The 20,356-nt window shown below is 40.7% G+C and overlaps 11 protein-coding genes across 11 annotated transcripts; 6 read left to right on the top strand and 5 right to left on the bottom strand.

The window, feature by feature from the left end:
- Nucleotides 1-120: 120 nt before the first annotated feature.
- On the bottom strand, nucleotides 121-444 carry TM35_000221910 (Rab5-interacting family protein; the record flags this gene model as incomplete). The annotated part of the gene is made up of 1 exon (XM_029027238.1): nucleotides 121-444. One exon carries the CDS (start codon nucleotides 442-444, stop codon nucleotides 121-123), a length of 324 nt encoding a protein of 107 aa, XP_028881458.1.
- A 724-nt stretch (nucleotides 445-1,168) lies between these two features.
- TM35_000221900 (uncharacterized protein) lies at nucleotides 1,169-1,777 on the bottom strand (the record flags this gene model as incomplete). Its single annotated transcript, XM_029027237.1, has 1 exon — nucleotides 1,169-1,777. The coding sequence occupies one exon, from the start codon at nucleotides 1,775-1,777 to the stop codon at nucleotides 1,169-1,171; it is 609 nt and encodes a 202-aa protein (XP_028881457.1).
- Nucleotides 1,778-1,994: 217 nt separating this feature from the next.
- TM35_000221890 (uncharacterized protein) lies at nucleotides 1,995-4,592 on the bottom strand (the record flags this gene model as incomplete). Its single annotated transcript, XM_029027236.1, has 1 exon — nucleotides 1,995-4,592. One exon carries the CDS (start codon nucleotides 4,590-4,592, stop codon nucleotides 1,995-1,997), a length of 2,598 nt encoding a protein of 865 aa, XP_028881456.1.
- A 531-nt stretch (nucleotides 4,593-5,123) lies between these two features.
- On the bottom strand, nucleotides 5,124-5,612 carry TM35_000221880 (uncharacterized protein; the record flags this gene model as incomplete). Its single annotated transcript, XM_029027235.1, has 1 exon — nucleotides 5,124-5,612. The coding sequence occupies one exon, from the start codon at nucleotides 5,610-5,612 to the stop codon at nucleotides 5,124-5,126; it is 489 nt and encodes a 162-aa protein (XP_028881455.1).
- A 7,812-nt stretch (nucleotides 5,613-13,424) lies between these two features.
- TM35_000221870 (uncharacterized protein) lies at nucleotides 13,425-13,919 on the bottom strand (the record flags this gene model as incomplete). The annotated part of the gene is made up of 1 exon (XM_029027234.1): nucleotides 13,425-13,919. One exon carries the CDS (start codon nucleotides 13,917-13,919, stop codon nucleotides 13,425-13,427), a length of 495 nt encoding a protein of 164 aa, XP_028881454.1.
- A 72-nt stretch (nucleotides 13,920-13,991) lies between these two features.
- Nucleotides 13,992-14,321, top strand: TM35_000221860 (uncharacterized protein; the record flags this gene model as incomplete). The annotated part of the gene is made up of 1 exon (XM_029027233.1): nucleotides 13,992-14,321. The coding sequence occupies one exon, from the start codon at nucleotides 13,992-13,994 to the stop codon at nucleotides 14,319-14,321; it is 330 nt and encodes a 109-aa protein (XP_028881453.1).
- A 1,299-nt stretch (nucleotides 14,322-15,620) lies between these two features.
- Nucleotides 15,621-15,953, top strand: TM35_000221850 (uncharacterized protein; the record flags this gene model as incomplete). The annotated part of the gene is made up of 1 exon (XM_029027232.1): nucleotides 15,621-15,953. The coding sequence occupies one exon, from the start codon at nucleotides 15,621-15,623 to the stop codon at nucleotides 15,951-15,953; it is 333 nt and encodes a 110-aa protein (XP_028881452.1).
- Nucleotides 15,954-16,740: 787 nt separating this feature from the next.
- TM35_000221840 (uncharacterized protein) lies at nucleotides 16,741-17,340 on the top strand (the record flags this gene model as incomplete). The annotated part of the gene is made up of 1 exon (XM_029027231.1): nucleotides 16,741-17,340. One exon carries the CDS (start codon nucleotides 16,741-16,743, stop codon nucleotides 17,338-17,340), a length of 600 nt encoding a protein of 199 aa, XP_028881451.1.
- Nucleotides 17,341-17,576: 236 nt separating this feature from the next.
- On the top strand, nucleotides 17,577-18,146 carry TM35_000221830 (putative ATP binding protein-like protein; the record flags this gene model as incomplete). The annotated part of the gene is made up of 1 exon (XM_029027230.1): nucleotides 17,577-18,146. The coding sequence occupies one exon, from the start codon at nucleotides 17,577-17,579 to the stop codon at nucleotides 18,144-18,146; it is 570 nt and encodes a 189-aa protein (XP_028881450.1).
- A 185-nt stretch (nucleotides 18,147-18,331) lies between these two features.
- Nucleotides 18,332-18,718, top strand: TM35_000221820 (tubulin binding cofactor A-like protein; the record flags this gene model as incomplete). The annotated part of the gene is made up of 1 exon (XM_029027229.1): nucleotides 18,332-18,718. The coding sequence occupies one exon, from the start codon at nucleotides 18,332-18,334 to the stop codon at nucleotides 18,716-18,718; it is 387 nt and encodes a 128-aa protein (XP_028881449.1).
- A 193-nt stretch (nucleotides 18,719-18,911) lies between these two features.
- On the top strand, nucleotides 18,912-20,186 carry TM35_000221810 (uncharacterized protein; the record flags this gene model as incomplete). Its single annotated transcript, XM_029027228.1, has 1 exon — nucleotides 18,912-20,186. One exon carries the CDS (start codon nucleotides 18,912-18,914, stop codon nucleotides 20,184-20,186), a length of 1,275 nt encoding a protein of 424 aa, XP_028881448.1.
- Between the last annotated feature and the right edge of the window lie 170 nt (nucleotides 20,187-20,356).

Genomic DNA, 20,356 nt, shown 5'->3' with positions numbered 1-20,356 from the left:
TTTTTTTTTTTTTTTTTTTTTTTTTTTTTTTTTTTTTTTTTTTTTTTTTTTTTTGATACTGTATAAACAGTTCTTAGTCTCTTCATAAACAATACCAGAGAAATTGTTCAAAATAGTACTTTAAAATATGTAAACCGCATCATATGCTACTGTCCAGGCCAAAATATACGTCATAGCTCCACTGATGAGGCTCCCAAAAGAGAAAAGAAGTTTTTTCCCAGATGGAAAGTATCGATCAGGTGTGCCATCACAGGCAACACTTAGTATCACAAGCGAAGTAAATGCTGCGCTACAGAGGAAAAAAATTGCACCAAGGAGACCAGTCAACCCCAATACTCCTGCTCCAACACCTGCTAATAGGGCACTCATCGTCCGTATCTGTGAAACAGTTTGCATGTTCTCTGCAAGCTCCTTGTCAACGTAAATGGTTTTTCCAAGACTCATGGTTCCTGTATTAAAAGAGGAAAAATATATTAAAACAAAAAAATTTTCTCTATCTCCCTTAATACTACGAAAAGATACTTTGAAAAGAAAGAGAACATATAGGATTTATTTTTTGCGCTTATGGTAAGAAATATATATATATAGATATAACAAGAATACCTGGGGCTATCTTTCTTTACCAGTGCTACGTTCCAGCTGCATCTGAAGAATCACCTCTCTTTCTCTCTGCTTCTCGAAATAATTAACCCAACTAGGAGGACAAGCCTTTTCCAGTGCTTTTTTTTGATTGGCACACTCCTTTTCTGAATCTTCAGGGAGAGTATCAAGACACTTGTGATACAAATCACGAGCCTCGTAGCAAATTTCACGCTTTTTTGCACTCTGCATATGTAGTTAATTATTATTTATCGAAATCTACCTATTTCAACGTCTTATTGAGTGTAATACCCCTAATAGTGCTAAAAACAAGATATATATTTTTATGAAAAAAAAAAAAACAATAAAGATCACAGAAAGGAAAGATCCAATTATTATGCTGAGAAAGAAAGAAAAAAAAAAACTAAAAAAAAGAAAAATACAGCAAAATACCCTTCCCAAGAAAACAGACCAGCGAAGAAATCTATCGAATAACGCTTACTCGGAAGATAACAAAACATATTACAGAAGGGTTTTTTTTTTTTGCAATCAGACTGTTTTTTTTTTTTTTTTACGAGTCAGAAAAGGTCTAATTTCTTTTTTTCATTATATCGGTCTTAATAAACCTTTCTCTGTAACGCCGTCTACGTTGATTAATAAGTCCATGGGAGAAATATTTTAGCTGAAACCATTTAAACAAACCAACAACAATAAATATTGCGCATACTTGTTTCCATTTCTTTCCCCATAAAGAAGTAGACTTTTTATCGGTCAACCTGCGATCTAATGAAAATGTCTTAACCCCAGAAAGACTCAGGATCCTAAGTATTAACTGTCCTTTGGAGCTCCTTAACACGATCCAGCCATCCTCAGCAATGGGTTCTACTGCAACCCAGCCTGCAGCTTGCGAAGAAACAAATTTCATTGAAAGATTATCTACTACAGTATCTGAAACCCTGATAAATGCGGTACAGCGCCCTTTAGATCCATATGAGCAAGTAAGGTTAATCCCTTCATATTCTGGAAGCAGTGAAGTAGTCCAGAAACCAGAGAATAACTCTGGAAGAACATCATCAGAAACGTTAAAGAGACTAAAACACACTATGCATGATACAGTCACAAATGCAGCGTAAGAAAGCACACGTCCATATTTTTCTTTAGTAGTAAGTCTTTTTTCCTCTTTGGGAAAGGATTCCATTCCATGAACTAAATCGATACCTCTTAAGGCAATATAAAATAAAACGCAAAAGGAAAAAAAAAAATTTAAGAATAACAATTCAGTAAAAGAATTCAAAAAAAAAAGGAAATCAAGCCTTTTATTTTATTTTTAATTAGATATTTCTCTTTATACACAAGAGAAAAAAAAAACATAGATTTATACTCAAATAAATCCCGGTTAAATAAGTACAAATTATTTACGGGGAAGATTGTTCCAAAATATAAAGATAAAAAGCATGACTTTCATTAGAAGGGTTTAAAAACCCAAACCCTCTCTTTCCTTTAAAGCGTTTTTCCGCATTTTCACGTCCTAGTTTTTTTGCAGCATTTACAAACTCTCTAATAGTTTCTGCCTCAGCTTCAGATGGGGGTTTGGGAGTTTCATTAATCTCACATTTTTGACGTTTAACAACAGAATCTTTAGTGGCCCGTTTTCGACGTAAAGCACCACGATCACAAATTCCAAGTAATGAGGATGTCCTTGCCATTAAAGATGCAAGTTCCATACCATCCGATAGAGAATTAGACGAATTCATACAGTTATCAAGCCAATATCCCACATTTCCGTTATCAAAGTCATCCAAAAAAGAGTTTAATGTGGGATTTTGAAGAACTGTCAAAGGCATTGGTACAAGAGGTGGTACTGCAGAAAAGTCATTATATTCCAGAAAGACACTATTGTTCAAAATTGTAGTATGAAGAGCAATATGAGTGGCAATTAAGGGATATGAAATATCTAAAGGGCACTGCAAAGTATGATCTCCAAAATGTACCTCACATAATTCATTATAAGAGGGATAGCAATATACACTGACATGCGGTTTGGGTGATACCTCAACATCTGTTCCAATAGGTGCCTGTTCATACCAACCTCGGCATAAAGTAGATGGTGTTTGTATAAAGTGATTTAAAATTGGTAATCTTTCTCCTGAAGGATGCATTAAAAAAAGTTTTACACGCGAAATTTCTTCATTATTTTTTGGTACTGAAGAAAATAGTTTGACAAGCGTTTCTCGTTCAGTGTCATTTTCATTTTGTAATGATATTCGATAACGAGAACAAAAAAAATCAATTGCTTTTTCTACCCATGTGGGAAATGAATGAACATTGGATATTAACTTATTAGCAGTAATTTTAGATTGTCTAAGTGCATGACACCAAAGAATACACTTAACATCAAAAGGTGTTAGTTCAGGCAACTTCCCTTCGTAAGGTAAACGAAAGCGATAAGAAATTGCTCGGCCAAGAATTTCTAACCTAAAAGAATTGGTTTCATCCGTTTGTTTCACAAAACGTACCAAGCCAGTTACTTTCATTGTATCTAGAACCTCATTAAAAAATGAGGTGGTATTCGTAGAAATAAAAAACATTTTAGATGCATGTAAAACTGGTTGTATTCCTTTTACACAAAGGTCAAATCTAAACCTTCTAAATAACCAAAGAATAAGATTTATTGCCTCCTGAATATTACAATTTTTGTTACAATCCACCTCACAAGAGTTCTTTTTAAAATCTACAGAATTCTTTCTTGGATACAGTAGAAGAACTGGTGGGGGACTTTCAGGAATTAAATGGCGAATAAGAACGATACTTCGATCATTAAAACTCTCCTCCCCAACTATAATGGCCTTTATATTCAAACGTTTTAAGTAACGTTCATGTTCTGGTTTTAGTAATTGCTCTTCAATTTGTTTTTCTGAATAAAAGATTGTAATAGGCGTATTTCTATCAAGATTAGAAAAACCTTCGTAAATTTCTTTTTCCTGTGTAACAACAGAAATTGGAACACTGGTATAACTATCACAAAGACGTTTTTCTAATTCTCTCCTCAATGACTTTATCTCGGGAATAATAAGTAAAATACATGAGAATGATAATTCCGATTCATCTTGAGGATCCACGTTTGTATCACATAATTCCTCATGAGTATTTACCACTATCTCCGTTGTCTTTTCCAACCACTCTTCACGATCAGCAACTCTAATAACAGTAGTAAATTTATCATCATATCCTTTATATGTTATAGGTTTTGTGTTTAAAATTCGATAAACACAAATCCTTAATTTATTCTCAAAAAAGAGATGAATATTATCTGAAATAATATCACTCTCAGAATCCCGCAAAACTGTAATCCAAAAACGAACTCTGTTGAGTCTTCGCCTAACATAATCAACTGGAATCGTGGTAAAGTGATGAAGTATTGATGATATTACAAGAGCCCATAAAGAAAATAAAAACCCACCATATGAATTTCCATTTCGTAGATAAATATTTATGTTTGGCAAGATGTAAACAATATCCTTTTCAGGTTCTGTGTCACCCATAAGAAACAAGATAAGAGATTGCCATAGAAAATCAATACCTTTAAGATCCAGAGACAATATTACACTAGTAAACAGCTCCCTATCAAGTCCAATACTAGGTTCGTCTAGTGGATCCTCTGGGTTTTTTGATTCAATGGTTACGAAACAACTATTACCTTCATCATTTCGTATAATCCTTTGAACAGAAGGATTTTGAAACAAAGTAGGTATAACATCAAGAAATTTAAGACTTTCTAAGCCAGATGGTATATTTCCATCTCCGGTTAATTTCTTTTTTAGCTCATCAATTAAATTACAAAACTGGGTGCCACGATCAATAAAGAAATCTATTGAATCGGCCTTTGTCATCATAGATTCAGAAACTCGATGTATTCTTGCCGATCCTAAAGTCTCAAAAAAAACGCTGCTTTCTATTGGACTGCAGTAAGGAACATCGCTAAAACAACCCGAAGGTTTTTCACTAGACTTCATTACCTTAAACCAGTAAGAAGGAGAAGAAATAAGTTTAAAGCATTAAAAAAAAAAAAATTTTCTCACATCTAGGAAGTCTTGAAATCAGGTTGTTGTCATGAACAAATAAACGAAATGACCAAGAAATTATCCATGACAAATACATACATATATAAGAATGAATTTATGCACATGTAAAAGGAAAAAGAAGAAAACCAAAGAAACCATCCCCTTTTTAGTTCACACACAGAGCACCAACTAAAGTGCAAAGTGAACCACGAGAACAATAGAAATAATAATAATATTATTAATATTAATAATAATAGTAGTAATAATAAAAATAATTATTACAATAATTATTACAATACCAATAATAATATTAATAAAAATAACACTTCACATGAAGTAGGAGACGGAAATAAAGAAAAACCGGGGACCCATTCGAGACCGAAACACCCACCAAAGCATCAAGCATCTCTTCCGAACCGGAAGCGGCGCACAACCAGAGGAACGCCAGGGGCCCCCACGACCGCCACAAGAAGAAGCAAAAAATCAAGAACAACAAAACCAAAAAAAAAAAAAAAAACACGCCGGGCCGCGCGGGACGTCAACAGGGGCGATGGGTCCGGCGTTCTTCCCGCCACGCGCCCGGGTAGGAACCTCGCCCCAAGCGCCGGCCGGGCGGGAAAGGTTGCCGAGAGCCGGGGGCCCCCCACCCAAAAGCCAGGAGACGGCAGGCACCCGCACCGCGTAGCTTTCCGCCGCCCGCGCGGGGCCCAAGGAGAAAACAAGAACAAACCACCTCCGGGTGGGGCCGGGGGCCACGGCACGGCACAGCCTTTTTTGTTGAACCGGCCCCTCCAGGGGAAATGGTTGGCCGGAATGGGTTCGACAATGTTTTCCCCAAAAAAAGAAAAAAAAAAAAACTGAGCCATAGAAGACCAGCAACCTCCCCAAAGCAGAAACGGGGCATTGTTGGCTAACAAATGCGCGATCTTTGCCCATCCAAAGTCCTGGACTTTCTATTGTGACACGAAGCATGCCCAAATTAGCAAACAGCCGGGTTCCAAATCAGGTATCGCCTGCCAAGACGCCCTCGCCTAGGGAATGCGTCAAAAATTCAAAACTTGCCCACGTTTCATTGTAGTCTGGGTTCTGGTTTAGCTAGTCTTGAACGCAACGGCTTGAAAGGCGTAAACACTTTTCCCTTGGCGAACCTTGTATTATAATGTTATTATTTTTCTTCTGGGGCCCGGTGTTCCACGGATGTCCCGCCAATATGCCCCCAAAGGTTTCTTCTTGTAGACTCTGATTTGGCCCCCCCCCCAACTCACCAATTTAAACGACATCCTTACTGGATTTGCTGCACATTAACTTTATTTAGCAGATATTGGGGCTGGAGTTCATTTTCTATGACATTGTGGCGCCGCAATGTTCTGTAGCATTTTGTGTTCTATTTTTCTTTCTCCATTATTTTTTTTAATTTTCATGACGCACCAACAATTTAACTGTTTTTTTTTTTTTTTTTGAGTCCGCATTTCTCTCTGACCCCACTCCTATGGTATATCTGGCATTTATCTTAAGCACCACCTGGAATAATACATTCGTGTTCCTTTTCATTCGGAAACTCCCATTCTCCAAATGACACCGTTTTCTGCTGGTTTTGTGGTTGCGGTGCAACATAAACTCTTGTTTTTTTCTAGGACCGCACATTCAGCAGCCCATGCCGAACGTACCTCCCCAAGAAAACGTAAAAAAGAAAAATACATCGTTTCACCGTTGCCAAATGCGGCTATTGGGTGACGCAATGCGACCCAATTCAAAACTTTACCTTCCTCTTATCCTTCCCCGTTTGCGTAATCTGTGAATTGATTTTAAACTTCCACCACCCCACCCCCACACACACACAGAAAAAAAAAAAACACCAACGCGACTGCTTGGGCACGGGGTGGCCGCAGGACGGAATTCAGAAAAAAAAAAGCTCTGGGACCATTATACCGCAGAATTTTTTCTAAGCCACACATACCAGTTAGCAATTTTGACTTTCCCTTGGTCCCGTTTTTCCACCAGCATTCGTTTTACCTTACGCTTCATCTTATGCTAATCGACTTTCAAACCTGCACTTTCCCTCAGTCTATGCTTAGTATAATTCAATAAAAAAGATTATTTAATTTTTATCATAAACAAATTTCATGTGTCGAAGTTTTTTGACTTAAATTTTTAGTATTCTATCGCCTTTAGAAACTTTCTTGACTGTTTTTAATTTCCCTGAGCAAATTAAAAGAATTAAGCGTGATACAGCGAAAAGTTGACATATCATTATACGACCATTGGCTTCTAAGGGCTGAGATTTGGCACGGCAGTGGTGTCCACATACAATTTTTCAGGCGGTATGTATTTTTTTTTTTTTGTGGTTTTTTCTTCTTGGGGTGCCAACCCTCCTGGGTTGGGGGTGGAAAAGGGGCACCCCATAACCAGGGCACAAGGTGCAATCGGTAAAGGATCTTAGTAGAATAATAACCCTAGAGCCTACTTGCTAGGGGTTGGGATGTTTGCTTTGTCTCCTTTTTTTTTGTCCGCATATGGGGCAGAGGAAGGGGACTTATAGCCCTTACAGGGTCAGTCTTTCTTGGGCGACTTTATCCGAACACGGTCAGTATTTTTCAAGAATTCTTTTTTTTTTAAATAGATTTATCAAATCCAACGACAAACTGTCTCAACTTTCCTTTTACATTATTTTCAACAATTGCAAAGTAACAAACGGGAGAAGAGAAAATACATATTTGCTTTCACCCCAGCTTCTCCCTTAAGGAGGTGCGCCATAAATGGCCCTTCACCAAGAATACGAATAACGCAGCGCATGCCGCATATCTTTAGGACGTAGCTTCGACGTTGCATCGGTTTAACCCTTTATCTTTCTTCAGCAACAGTTCTTCTAAGGGATAAAGTGTCTGCTGCAGTGCCCAAACTGGTATTCTCGACGGATCCTTAGCTTAATTTGCGTCTACTAGGGAACCTAAAAAATAAAGAAATGCAAAAGGAAGCGGTTTCTGAGGCCTGCGCGCACACCTCCGATCGCAATCTAGTTGTTTAATAACCAAATCCGAATTCCAATGCGAGACCTATTGGGGTAATAAGAGTATTTTGGGACCAACGGCCGAAGAAACAAGGCAGCATTCCCCCACCAAACGGCAATTGAGCTTTACCAGCGCATTTCCAGCAGAGCCAAGAAAATCCACAGACAGCAACAATACCGACTGATCCAAACGCAAACAGTTTTATAACTTTAACTTTTAAAAGAACGCGCTTAAAAGAGAATGAAGCTGTGCGAAAAAAAAAAGACTCTCCCTTCTCTTTGTTTCAATTGCCTTTGCGCTTTACCAGGGTATTCTGTGTAAGCCGAAACGGGCAGAAGGTAGTTATTTGAGTTTGTGCCGTCTTCTTTGGGCGCCGTAGTGCTAACATTGATTTTCACAAATTAATTAAGGTTTTTTTTCTGCATTATTATGCCTTATTTGCTCAAAAGAAAGAAGGGAGAGTCATGGGACCCCCAACAGTTATAGAAAGATGTGTTTTTTTTTTTTTTTTCTTTTGACGTTCACCCCGAAGAAGTTCCAAAGCATGAAATCTTATTACGAGGCCCTCTTTTTACCGCTCAGTCAGCGAAAAAAAAAACGGCCTCACAGTGAGAGGGGCGCGTCCCTGTCTGAAAAAAAAAAAAATTCCGGCACCGATGAAGGCCAACGGCGCAAAGAAACAACAGAAACGCGCCGGAAGAAAAAGAAGCACCTGCCAGACAGCGCCGCAGCCCCAATTCCCCATGTCATTAATTTTGTGTGGTGGCTTCTGTCCCTTTGGCGTCGCTGGGTTTGATGGGGTGGGAAGGGCGGCGCCACCGTTTCTTTAAAATTGTTCATCGTTAAAAAAGAAAAACGACTCCACTTTTATCTTTTTTTCGGGATGCGTTGTCCTTTAGAGAAATGTAAAATGAGTGCCAAAGATCCCATGTAACACTCCACTCTCTGGCTTTCATGTCGCCACTCCTTGGCTTGCATTCCTGTTGAGGGCCACAGACCGGCAGCAGTTTCCCAAGCCAGATAGTTTGGCGAACGGCTTGCGGCAATAATCGGCGCCAGGTCCTGTAAAACCTTGCTGGGGTACAGTATTTCCCTTTTTGATCTGGCAATGCGTTTTGCCGCACCTTCAGAAGGGTCAAATGTTTAATGCCGAATCCGCAACCGTTAGCTACCACATTGACGCAGCATCGCTACCAATACAAGCTGGGAATATACAAAATGGGACAAGGATGTTACACATCCGAAGTTTCTAAAATAATATAGAAACCCAAATCGCCCATCCATAAAGCCATACGGCAATATAATCAAACATTAACCTCGGCCCAAGGTCAAGAAACGCCAACCAACCTTTAAAACAATCCGAATGAATCTGGTATTTGCGACCCTTTTTCATGAAGGAACTTGAAGACGTAAAGGCGGATTGCCCCAATAAAAAAAAGGTGTAATAAAATTGATGGATTTGACACCACTTCCGTCACCAAGGTACATCTCCACCCATGTCGAAACGCCACAGGCCATAGGGAGATAACTTGGTTAAGCTATCCCACTTATCCGAAGCTGCAGCAATACAGCTTTCCCACAGGCACCTTGTAAAGAGGATAAAGGCGGCTTGCAAAACCGTTGGTTTGCAGCTTAAAAGAAAGAATACGTAGCATAGATAATTCTCCCAAAAATGTTTACAGAAAGGATTCCACATAGCGGGGTGTAACCGTGTATGGTGTCAATCTTCACGGATTCTTTTTGTTCACTTCCTTGCCGACCCGAAAAAGGAAACGCTGCGAGCAAGGTATGCTATTCTAGATAAACTTTTTTCCATATTACCCATCGCGTAAAGCGGAGGAACGTCCACGCGGATGCCATTTTTATCAGGAGAATGCAGCTTCTAAGATCACCCAATGGGGTGAATAAATGAGGATTACTCTAGGGAGTCTGCCAATAGAAAAATGCCACCTTCTGCTGCAGCTATATTAACCGGATATCCTCTGGGCGAGCATCAGGGGGATTGAAAACCCAATAATAACAATCCCCAAACCGCCTTATAGGTAGCTCATTTGAATTCTGCGGCCTAACGTTTCAAATAACTGCAGATGGAAGACCCCAAAAACAATAAAGAAAGAAAAACATGGAACGCCCAAAACGGCAACCACACCGCCATCTATCTGGCATTTTGTTTTTCTATGAAAGCGAAACACATCCCCCCACACACCCAAGTGCCACAACGTACCAAATTTCATAATTGGCCAGCGAGTTGCCGGAAAACGCCCCAGCGGCACCATTCCATCCTACCAAACCCGAATGTCGGAACTTAAACCCAGCACACCACCCAAAAAACAGCATTCCACAGCATTTAATAGAAAAATCTCGTTCGCCCGTGCTTGCGGGCCCCTTTTCAAACCACAGAAGCAGAATTAACCCACCCAAACCCGGGTTTAAACGGCGGCAACGGGCAAAGGGGAGAAAAAAAAAGCAAGGACCCACACATTCCAACAATCACGTTGAGAGTTTAAACCATTAAATAAGTGAAAATTGCCCCTTCGCGAGAGCCCCGGGGGCTGGGGCGGGTGGCATCGTTGCGGGAACCCCTCGTCCCAAAACAGATCTGAACAGTTCCAAATGGAAGCGACTCATAAGCAATGGCGGAGGATTGGTATGGCACATGGGGTTTGAAACCAAGGAAAAAAGATGAAAGGGAATAGAAAACAAAATGCCGCGTCATATACCACAAATCGTTATATAAAGATGGAAATGAAAACCGCCCAAAAAAAAAACGAAGTGAAAGAAGGTAACCCCACTAACCCACTTTCTAGAGATTGGATGTGAAAGAATTTATTTCCACGATGTTGAAGAACCAAAAAAGAAAAAAATCTTTAGTGTGATGGAAGTGTGTTCTCTCCTTTGGTTTTTTAAAAGACCCGTTGGCGCTGGTTCCGCTGGCGAAGTGGGATAGGGTTGCCTAGGAAACGATGATCGATAGGCAACGGTGGCCACTCAACGGAATCAATTGTAGATATTCGGTTGCCTAAATGTTTGTTATATTTGTTTATGCTCCGCTGGGGAAAAATCAGACCCACTAGTTCGTATTTGGCATAAGCAAAAATTAAGGACCGCGGTTTTGCAGGGCGGTCGGCATGCCCAATGGCGAAGCGGTTTCCATGCCCCGACGCGATCCCCTAGCACGTGGGGTGGGTCTTTAAAAAAAAGGAGAGAACGTGGCAAGAACGTGAATAAGAAATATTTTTTTAAAGAATAGGACCCATTTCCCTCTTAGAACAGAAGAACCTTTGCAAGAATAGGAAACCCAGTAAACGAGTATCAAAGCAGCATGGCGCCAGAGCTGGTGGTTAATTAATTATTTTCTTCTCAATGCTGCTTTATTGTTTTATCATTTTATAAATTTATTGTTTGCTTTTTTTTTTTGAAATTCCATTCTTCTCCGCCGGTTGCTGGCCCTTTTTCCTCCTTCCCCACCAAACTGGCCATAGGAACTCGTAGAATGTGGTGTTGAATTTTTAGTTAATGACCCGCTATTTTTTTCGCGGTTTTGTACTCTTCTGGTCCATACTTTGATTATAAAGCCAACTTCTTTACTATCCCAATTGTCTTTAGAAAAGAGCTTTTTTTAGCCAAATCCAGCGCAACCTTTGAATACCGAATCTCAATTGGCGAGAGACATATTTCCCGGTAAAAAATTTTGAAAATGATGGACGGCTCCTTTGGTATAATGCGCGCCACCAATCTGCAAGGGAAATGAAACTTATCTGGAGCATAATATATAAATCAGTTCTTCTGCTTCACAGGGGTCGTAAATAGGCTGCCTCCACAGTTCAAACAAGAATAGAAAAATAATTGGCAAAAAGCAAAAGAAAAAAATTTCTGGGTCCGCGGTTTGTGGGTTTTAGTTTTCTTCCGCTGCGTGGCACCGTTATGAGGCAAGAGGTTGTGTCACTACATTTTCCTTTGTTAAACAGGAATTCCTCTTCTCTAATCTGTCTATACGTTTGTAGAGTGAAAATCAAGTTAAATTTCTGATTGTCATTCAGCGCAACGGCGTCGTTTAAAAGGTTTTTCTCAGCTTTGCTTGGAACTGTTCTGTATGAAGAAAAAAAAACAATTTCTCCATGGTGGGGACAGGTGCCGCATGAGTTCAGCGACTGCTGCCTCCAGACGTGCGGTTAACCCCAGCAATTTTGTTGGTAAGATAACGCGTTCACCCGAAGAATTGGGAAAAACCAAACCCCCTTTCTAACCAAACTTCAAATTGCAACAACAACAAAAAAAAGCCACCATTTCACTTGCAATGCGAAAAACAATTCTGGAAAGCCAAAAGATTCCGCCCACTCCAGAAAGCAAAAGGGCGAGAGGGAATAAAAGAAAAATGGCCGGTGGGGGTATCTGTGGCTGTGTGTCTTTGGGCCTTTTACTCCGCTTATGGTGGTTTTCCTCTGGATTTCATAAGGGCCCGAGGAAATATTAATTTTTTTAATTTCACTCAGGAGTAAAACATATCGGCCAAAAAAAAGAAAAAAAAAGAAAAAAAAGGGAAATTTCAAAAATAATAAATGCCTTCTATTGCCAGAAAAATTCGCAGGGAAGATGTAAAAGCGGATCGTGCCACTGCCATTATATGTGGCAATCCTTCAAATTTTTACTTTTCCACTAGTTCCGTTCTGGTTAAAAGAACGTGGCGCATCCTTTTCTGATTTCCACTGCCGCCACCTGAAAAAGAGAGGCATCTAAAGAAGCGATCCTTTGCGAGGCAGGTTGCCCTCACGCGCCGCCAAGTGTTCAGCGCCCCCAAAAAGGGGAAGCAAAGATCCCGAAAATAGTTACCATTCCTTCCTGTGAGGTTTTGGTGTTGGCATGGGTGTGGTCTGCGGTGCTGCCGTGTTTTTGGGCGGTCTGCGGGGTATAAAATAAATCCACCGACCCTCGTCCAAACCCGGGGGGTTTCGGTAGCATTCGTTACCCCGCAAATTCTACATAAAAAATTCTCCACCCCCTCGGCGGTGTAGAACTGAATCTGAAATCATTATGCCAGTTACTTATTGATGATATGCTAGCGGACCAACGCGGTTAAAACGTATACCGTTGGTATGTTCTTGGGGGGTAAACGCTTTGGATGCCAAACCCTCGGGGTTACGCCTCCCACAGGCGTGCCGGGGCCAAGTCTCCACATTCCCAAACGAAAGAGAAGTGGGTGAAAATTCATCTGATACGGTCTCGGATGAAGTTTGTCGCAAAGAGGTAGAATTATTACCGTAAGTAAAACAAAAGTGACACGAAACCTGGCCAAAATAATGTTTTTTTTTTCAAAATTTAAAGTGGGAGGAGTTGCATACCCTGGCTTTTTTTTTAATGGCAAAAAAGGAAAGAAAACAGCAAGATTAGTTTTTTAACCGCACGGTTGCTTGATTACAGAAAGGTATGCTCAAGGAAAAAGGAAGGCTTCCAAAAATGATCGGTATATTTCGTTAATCCATTCGGCGTAAAGAATCCGGAAGTGTGTTGCAAAGGCGCTTCTTTTCGAAAAGAAAAGATCTACCCACTAGTAAAGAAGATCGCGGCACATAACTTCCAGACGCGAGTCTGTTAGAAAGAATTGCTCTTTTGCCCCCAAATGATTACCCTAAAGTTTAATCGTGGAAAGAGGATATTTCTTATGATCGCATCGTGCCGAAATAAAAAAGTTATGCCTTCCTTTTTCTTTGGAGTTCCGCTTCTGGCAGGGCGTGACCCCGCCCCGGGTCGCTAGAGGGAGCTGTCGCCTGACAAATTTCTAACGCCGCCAATGCCAATTGCAGGCCGCCACGGGGGCAAAAGACAGATAAAACAGCAGCAGAACGAAAAGGGCCAAAGATATACGGAGCGAAGGCATTCGCAAGAAAAAAAAAACGCCACAATGGGAAAACAAAGCGGCGGAATTCATCACACAAACGGGTAAAGGGGTATGGGGGTGCTCTCCAAATGGTTCTTTGCCTTCCCGCCTCGTGTTGCGGAGCACCCCAAATAGGGTGGGGGACTCCCTTGCAATGGCCCGTTTTGGTTCTGAGGAATGGTCGTTCGGCGCTTTTGAAAATAAACGCCTCGCCTTTGTTTCTTTCTCGCCTTCTCGCTTTTCTCCCAGAACCCCCTCTTTCGTCTGTTGCGTTGTTGGTCTGCGCTGGTCTCTGCCTGTGATTTTGCCGGATGGCCGAAGGGGTGGTGGTCGCAGCCGGCGCCCAAGCATACGTTCCATATTGGGGCCCCGCTTGTTCCACTTCAGAAGCGCCATGCTCAAGGAAAAGCAAATTGGGTGAAAGGCATGTGGGTGTATGTGTCTGTGCGTGTGGCGGGGTCGCAAGGCATGATTATTAAGCACGACCCCCGCGTGGCAACCCCTGGCGCCACGTGGTTTTTGGCAGTTGGGGTTTCGCGAGCCAACCTCTTTTTAAAATTCAGGTGTTTTTCAAGGGACCTTCTGCTTGAAAGTTGTGCAGGTTATTCTTCAACTGTGTTTCCTCTTTTTTTGTGTCGGCGTGGCAGCTTTGCTGTTGCTTTTCTCGCGTCTTTTTCACCTTATTTTTGTAGTGGTCTGGCTTTGGCGTGTGTGGGTCAGCATGTTCCCCATCTTCCTCCAAGAGGGAACGGGAGGCGAAATTTGAACGGTCGAATTTTGTATTCAAATCTGTTATAAAAAAAAAAAAAAACGTTTCAGGTTGGATGGAGGGTTACGTTTCCTACGCATTTGGTCGCAGTCTGGTTTTCGAGAAGTTTTATCAGTTTGCAAAATGGCGTCGCCAATATGCCACGTTGGGATTTTTTTGACATACATTGTTTGTGGGCGCCCCTCCCCGGCGGCGCTTGGCCAACAAAAGGGGGTGTCAGGGTCTAAGGCCCTAGAAAGCCGGGGGAAGCTAAGGTCTGCTGGGGTTTTACTCTTGAGCACCAAAAACTTTACAAGAGTGATGGGTCTGGCCGTCTCTTTTTTTGGGGGTGATGGGCAATTAAGGTGGCCCAATGAAGCGATAATGGCTACGTCTCTTTCGCGGGAATTTTGAGTTCAACCGCGTTGAGAAAAGAAAACAGAATCAACCACCACTTGCTTCAAATGAGTCTGAAAGGTGCTCGTGGAAGAGAGATTTGCAGAAACCCCGCCTTCGCATCCCACTGCATTCTGAGTTTCTTTAAAAATCGTACCGCAATAGCATTTGAGGACAATGCAAAGGTATTCGGTGCGGTTTGCCGTTTAAATTTTTTTCCTGCAGTTGCGAAAATAATGATGGGGTCTTATGTTAATAGCAATCAAAAGATGTGTCGAATTTAACTTTTGGAATTTGATTATTCTTTTTTACCCCAACAATCTGCCAAGCATAAGTTTCTAGAAACTCTACTGCCGCATCCCTCGGCGCCCCAGGCAGGAAGCGGGATAAAAAGGGCTTTTCCGCATTTCCATTTCCCCAGTAATGGTATTTATTTGGGGGAACAACCTTTTGGGTTAAAAAATATCGGGACGCATGCATATATATATATGCGTTTAGTCCGGGAATGGAGGGTTTAAAGCGATAAAACAACATATTTTCTATTTTCCTTCGCTCTGATATTCCCCGGGGGAAATGTCAGGCTTGGATTGTTTTTTTTTCTTTGCCGCCCTTCCCGTTCCAAACTGCGGGCGTGGCCGGCGGCAGCCGCCGAGAAGGCACTCAAAACCACCGCACCACGCGGGCAAAGAAAAAGGGTCCTGCAGGTTCCTCTTTGGCAGGGGCGGTGTGGTTTCGGTTCTTCTTTCCCCTTTGGGTTTCCGTGCGAACGGGCTCTTTTTCCATGTTGTTGGGACGGCTGTTTTGCCTCTTGGCCGGGGTGGGGAACGGCTCCTTTTTTTTTTTTTTTGAAGGTGGTGTGGCGGTTCTTTTTCTTACTTTTTGTGGTGCGGGGTGTGTGTGTGTGTGATTTCGTCCCAAGAATTCTTTTGAACAACCCAAAGGCTGGCGCCGCGATGCTTTGCGCTGCTGGGGCGGCTCTTTTCCGCAAATGTGCCTCGATGGTCGGGCTTCTGGTGCGCCCGTTTGGCGCTTTCCCCCGTCGGACCTCGGGGCTTCGGTGGCCAAAGGGCGGGGGCGCCAGGAACCCTCGTGACGAATGCCGTTTGCCTCGCCGCCCGCGGGTTCAAGCAAGGGGAAGCGGCCGGCCAATTTTTTTAATCTTTTTGGCCCCTTTGCGCGGTGGTTCCGTTTCTCCGGCTAGAAATTTTGGGTCCTCAGGCAGCGGGCTGGATTGGTTGTGGGTTGTTCTCGGCCGGCCGTTTCGGTCTCCCTTGAAAAGGTGTTAGCGGCGCCCGGTTCGGGACTTCCCCGCCCAGGCTTTTGCCGAAGCCGGAAGGGGTGACTCTTTTTTTTTTTTTTTTTGGCCCTCCTTCCTTCCTTTTTTTTCGGGTTTGTTTTGGTGGCTTTTTCACGGGGTCGAAAAAGGGGCTTTCCATTTCGTTTTTCCCCGGGCGGCTCTCTCCCATGGCGTCGGGGCGGGCGCCCGCCCGGCGTGATTCCCGGGTTTTCTCTCTCTTTTTGTGGTTTTTGGGAATTCTTTCTTTCGGGGCTTTGCTCGCCGGCGGCCCCCTCTAGGCTCTGGCAGGGGGAAAGGGTCGGGCGAGGTCCGGACCGGAACGGCGTTTTTATTTTTATTTTTCTTCATTCGGTGCTTCGCTGGCGCTTGGTCCTGTTGTTTTCCCCTGCTGTGTTGGTTTTGCAGATTAAAGTTCTTGTTATATGTGGTTTCTTCTTTTTTTTTTTCTTTCTGGGTCTATTGTTTCGAGTGTTGAAGCGTTAGAGGTTTGGTGGTTTTGTTTTGTAACCGTTTTGCATTTCCGATTCCGTTTTTTTTTTTTATACTTTTGAAAAAACTGGACTTCTATGTTTAGTATTTATTTATTTATTTATTGTGGTTCCCATGGATACTGGTTTCTTCGAATCCACGCATTTGGCACGGAAAATTTGCATGGAAATCTTTTCTTTTTTTTCTCGTTTTGAAGAACATTCTCAGTGTTGTACATTTTTGGGATTATTTTTACTATTTACATTAGAAAATATTGTGTCAGTAAGTTGGAGAGAAATCTTAGGGTAATGTGGTTATTTCGTATTTCATGTACATTTATTGTGTTGCTTGCTTTTGTATTAGCAGTAATTCCGGAACAAGATACTTTATTGGGTTTGGTTCCTGAAAGCTACACATTTGATGCTTTGAGGCGTAAGTTTGGCGGGTCAAGAGACCTTAATCACACTGGTACGAGGAAATTATATCATTCGCTTTTGCATGGTATAAATGAGTACATGAAACGTTCCAAAAATGAATCAGGGGTCAAAGAACGGGCATTATCTTGCAATTCTCTGAGGTGGACTGCCCGTTTATATGCACGTTCAAGAGATGGTACTTATGTATTCCCAAGGGTAACTGACTGGGTGCTTCAGTTGAGAGACAGCTACGTTTATGGATTTCGTTATTTACCCCATAGCGTCTTAGATGATATTTACCGTTCTTTAAGGGGGGATTTCTCTTTTAGCTCTACAACTCTCGTTATTCAACAGATTAAGGGATGTCTTTTCCCATCAGCAGATAGAGCCGGGTGTCCTTCTTATATTTTTCTTCGTCAAATAAGAGGAAAGAGTGATGATGATGTCTTATCATCTTGTGTTAAAACCAATTCGAATTATGACTCTGTTTGATTGAAGAACAGTAATCTTCTCGCAAAATCTCGTATGATTTTTTTTTTTTTATATTTTTGGAGAACAGCCAAACTGAACTCGGAACTACCTTTCTTTCTATATATATATATTTGAAGAAAAGAGGGATTATTAAATGGAATATTCTTCTATGTATTTAATAGGTATATATTTTTCGATTTTTCTTTTTCTTTTTTTCCTTTCCCCTTAAATAAAAAGAAAACAAAAAAGAAGAAGCCATGAACGCTGCATCCGAACAAGCTATGCTGCAAATTGCAGAAACTATTGAGCGAGCGGTTGACGATGAAATGGAGCGTATTGACAACATGGATGACGAAGATCTCATGGAGATCCGTCGCAAAAGACTTAAGGCATTAAAAGAAATGGAACAACGCCGAGATGCTTGGTTAAGAAAAGGACATGGTCAACTTCAAGAATTGACCGATCCAAAGGAGTTTTTTCGAGCTGTAGAGCAATCTGAGCGTGTTGTTGTCCATTTTATGAGAAGGGCTACATCAAGGTGTATGATTATTGAGCGACACTTAAGAGAAATCGCTGCTCGCCATTTTGAAACACGATTTTGTTATGTTGATGTTGAAAGGATACCTTCTCTGGCTGAAAGATTTAATGTAATAATGCTGCCAACATTAATGCTCATTGAAGGCAAAAAAACGTTTCACAGTATTATTGGATTTGATGAATTTGGCGGAACTGATGATTTTTCAACAGAAACTGTGATACAAGTCCTTTCTGCTTATGGTATGCTAAATGAGCGTGGTATGTTTGCAGCTGATCAGAGCGATGACTAGATTATGTGTAAATCATTCATAACACCATTAGGAGCTATATTGTGTTAAAAGTTAATTCACATTATATAGATTTATTTGGTGACATTAATAAGTTTTTTTTTCTTTTTTTTTTATTCTGTTTTATATTATTCTGCTAAAATTCCCAACATTTGTTAGAGAAAAAAAAAATACTGACAAAGAAAGTAATGTCTTCATCTCAAGCAGATGATGGTAATCGTTTTATTGGACGTACAAAGCAAGTGGAAGATCCGGTTATGAAGAATTTGCGAATCAAGGTGAGCGGCCTTAAACGCAATATAAAGGATCTGGAATTTGCCAAAAAGGAGGTGGTTCGTGAAACAACTCGTCTGGAGACTATAAAGCAAAGTGATCCGGATCGTGTTCCACAGCAACAAAATGTTCTTGAGGAAGCACAGATGATGGTGCCCCACTCAGAAAACAGAATTAGGACGGCCATTAAAGATCTCAGAGATTTTTTGAATGAAGAAGATCTGAGTAATAAGGATGATGCACTGGTACAGAGTGCACATGAAGCCTTAGAGGCAGCAGATCTTGCTCTGTCTCAGGCATAATTTTTTTGGGGAAACCAAATCTCGCAAATGTTTTTCTTTTCGTTTTACTATAATACATGTATATGCGTATAATATGTAGATGGTTTCATGATTTTTTTTTTTTTTTTTTAAGCTGTTAAAATGAATTAACTTCCTCGTATATATATGTATTTTATTATCATCTTTTTTTCTCTTCATTTTCTTTGTTTAGCCTATGAAGCGAATTTCCAGACTGAAAAAGTTATTGGTAGTGCTATGCCTTTTACTTTTTCTCTGTTTGGTGATTATTTTTATAGCTGACATTGACACAGATGGTACTCGAAGTGCTACCATCGAGAATATACATGATAATTCCACAGTTAGTCCCGATGAATTTAAGAGGAAATATTCTGAAGATTTATTAGAAGTTCAACCCTACAATGGATACAGGTATGTTTTTTCAACTTATTATTTTAACGCTTCATCAAAATTCTATAAACATCGAGAAACTCCTTCGGTGGAATGGGTTCTTGTGTTCATATCTTCACTTCGTACAGTGACGTATCTACGGGCAGAAGATCCTTCCGTACCAGTTGAATTCCGTAATACAAAGTTGATATTCTTTATTGATGCAATAACCTTTTTATCCTTATGGCAAGAAGAAAGTATTAGAAAATGGTCTATCGAAGGTTTTTTACACTGGATTATAGTTTCTCACTCAGCGAACTCTTTCATTCGCAAAGACACTAACAATATTCCAGAGGTGGTTTACGAGGTTTGGACTCCTGAGTTTTTAAAAAAGAAATGGGCAAGTAAAATACGAAATGGCGCAAATAATTTCCGGTTTGCTCTTTATTATGAATGGCTTCAACGCTACAGTCGTTTTCAAGAGGAAAGGTTACATGGTAATTTTTCTTCCATGATGCATAATTCTCTTTTTGTTATATGTGATAGCTCTGATGTTGTTTTTCAAAGGGATCCATTCGCACAAGATGGTGGGTGTTTTCCTTTAGAATCTGAACCGTTTGTAGTTTTTACACTTGAAAGTATGAAAAAATCTTTTGGAAATGAAAAATACAACCGACGTTGGATGTCATGCTATGGTAACTCAGTATTGAGTCGTTTGGGAAAAGCAGAGATTTCTTGTGCTGGTGTGATATTAGGGAACGCAATGGGAATATTGCGCTATCTTATCTCATTATTGCAAGAAATAGAGAATCCACATCTTCTTAAATGTTCCATGTCCCTTAATGTGGCTCTTGATCAGGCAAATCATAATTATATTCTACATATTAAACATGAAAATTATTCTTACAAAAAGTTAAAGTATCCTCAAGAAAAGAAAAACTGTGTATTTCATGGGAATTACGGAGATTTGGCTTTAAATGAAGAGAATTCTGTCGTTATTCCAAGGACAAATCTAACGTACGCTATCGTTCACCAATATACGTCAGGTCGACATCCCAGGATAATGAAACATATGAGGGCTCTTTACGGATCGAAAAAATGAGTCCATGCCAATGTAAAAAAAAAAAAAAAAAACGTGAGAGAAAAAAAAAACATAACAGATTTCTTATCCTTATTATATATTTTTTGGAATTTGCTTGTACTTGGTGTAGAATCAATTAATATTGTCACTTTTAGTCTTCACAGCAAAATAAATAAAAAAAAAAAGAAAAA

This window comes from Trypanosoma theileri (genome assembly GCF_002087225.1).
Source record: "Trypanosoma theileri isolate Edinburgh chromosome Unknown TM35_Tth_22_V1, whole genome shotgun sequence".
Lineage (NCBI taxonomy): Eukaryota > Euglenozoa > Kinetoplastea > Trypanosomatida > Trypanosomatidae > Trypanosoma > Trypanosoma theileri.
The sequence above is the reverse complement of the archived record's forward strand: the minus strand, read 5'-3'. Positions and strand labels throughout refer to the sequence as shown.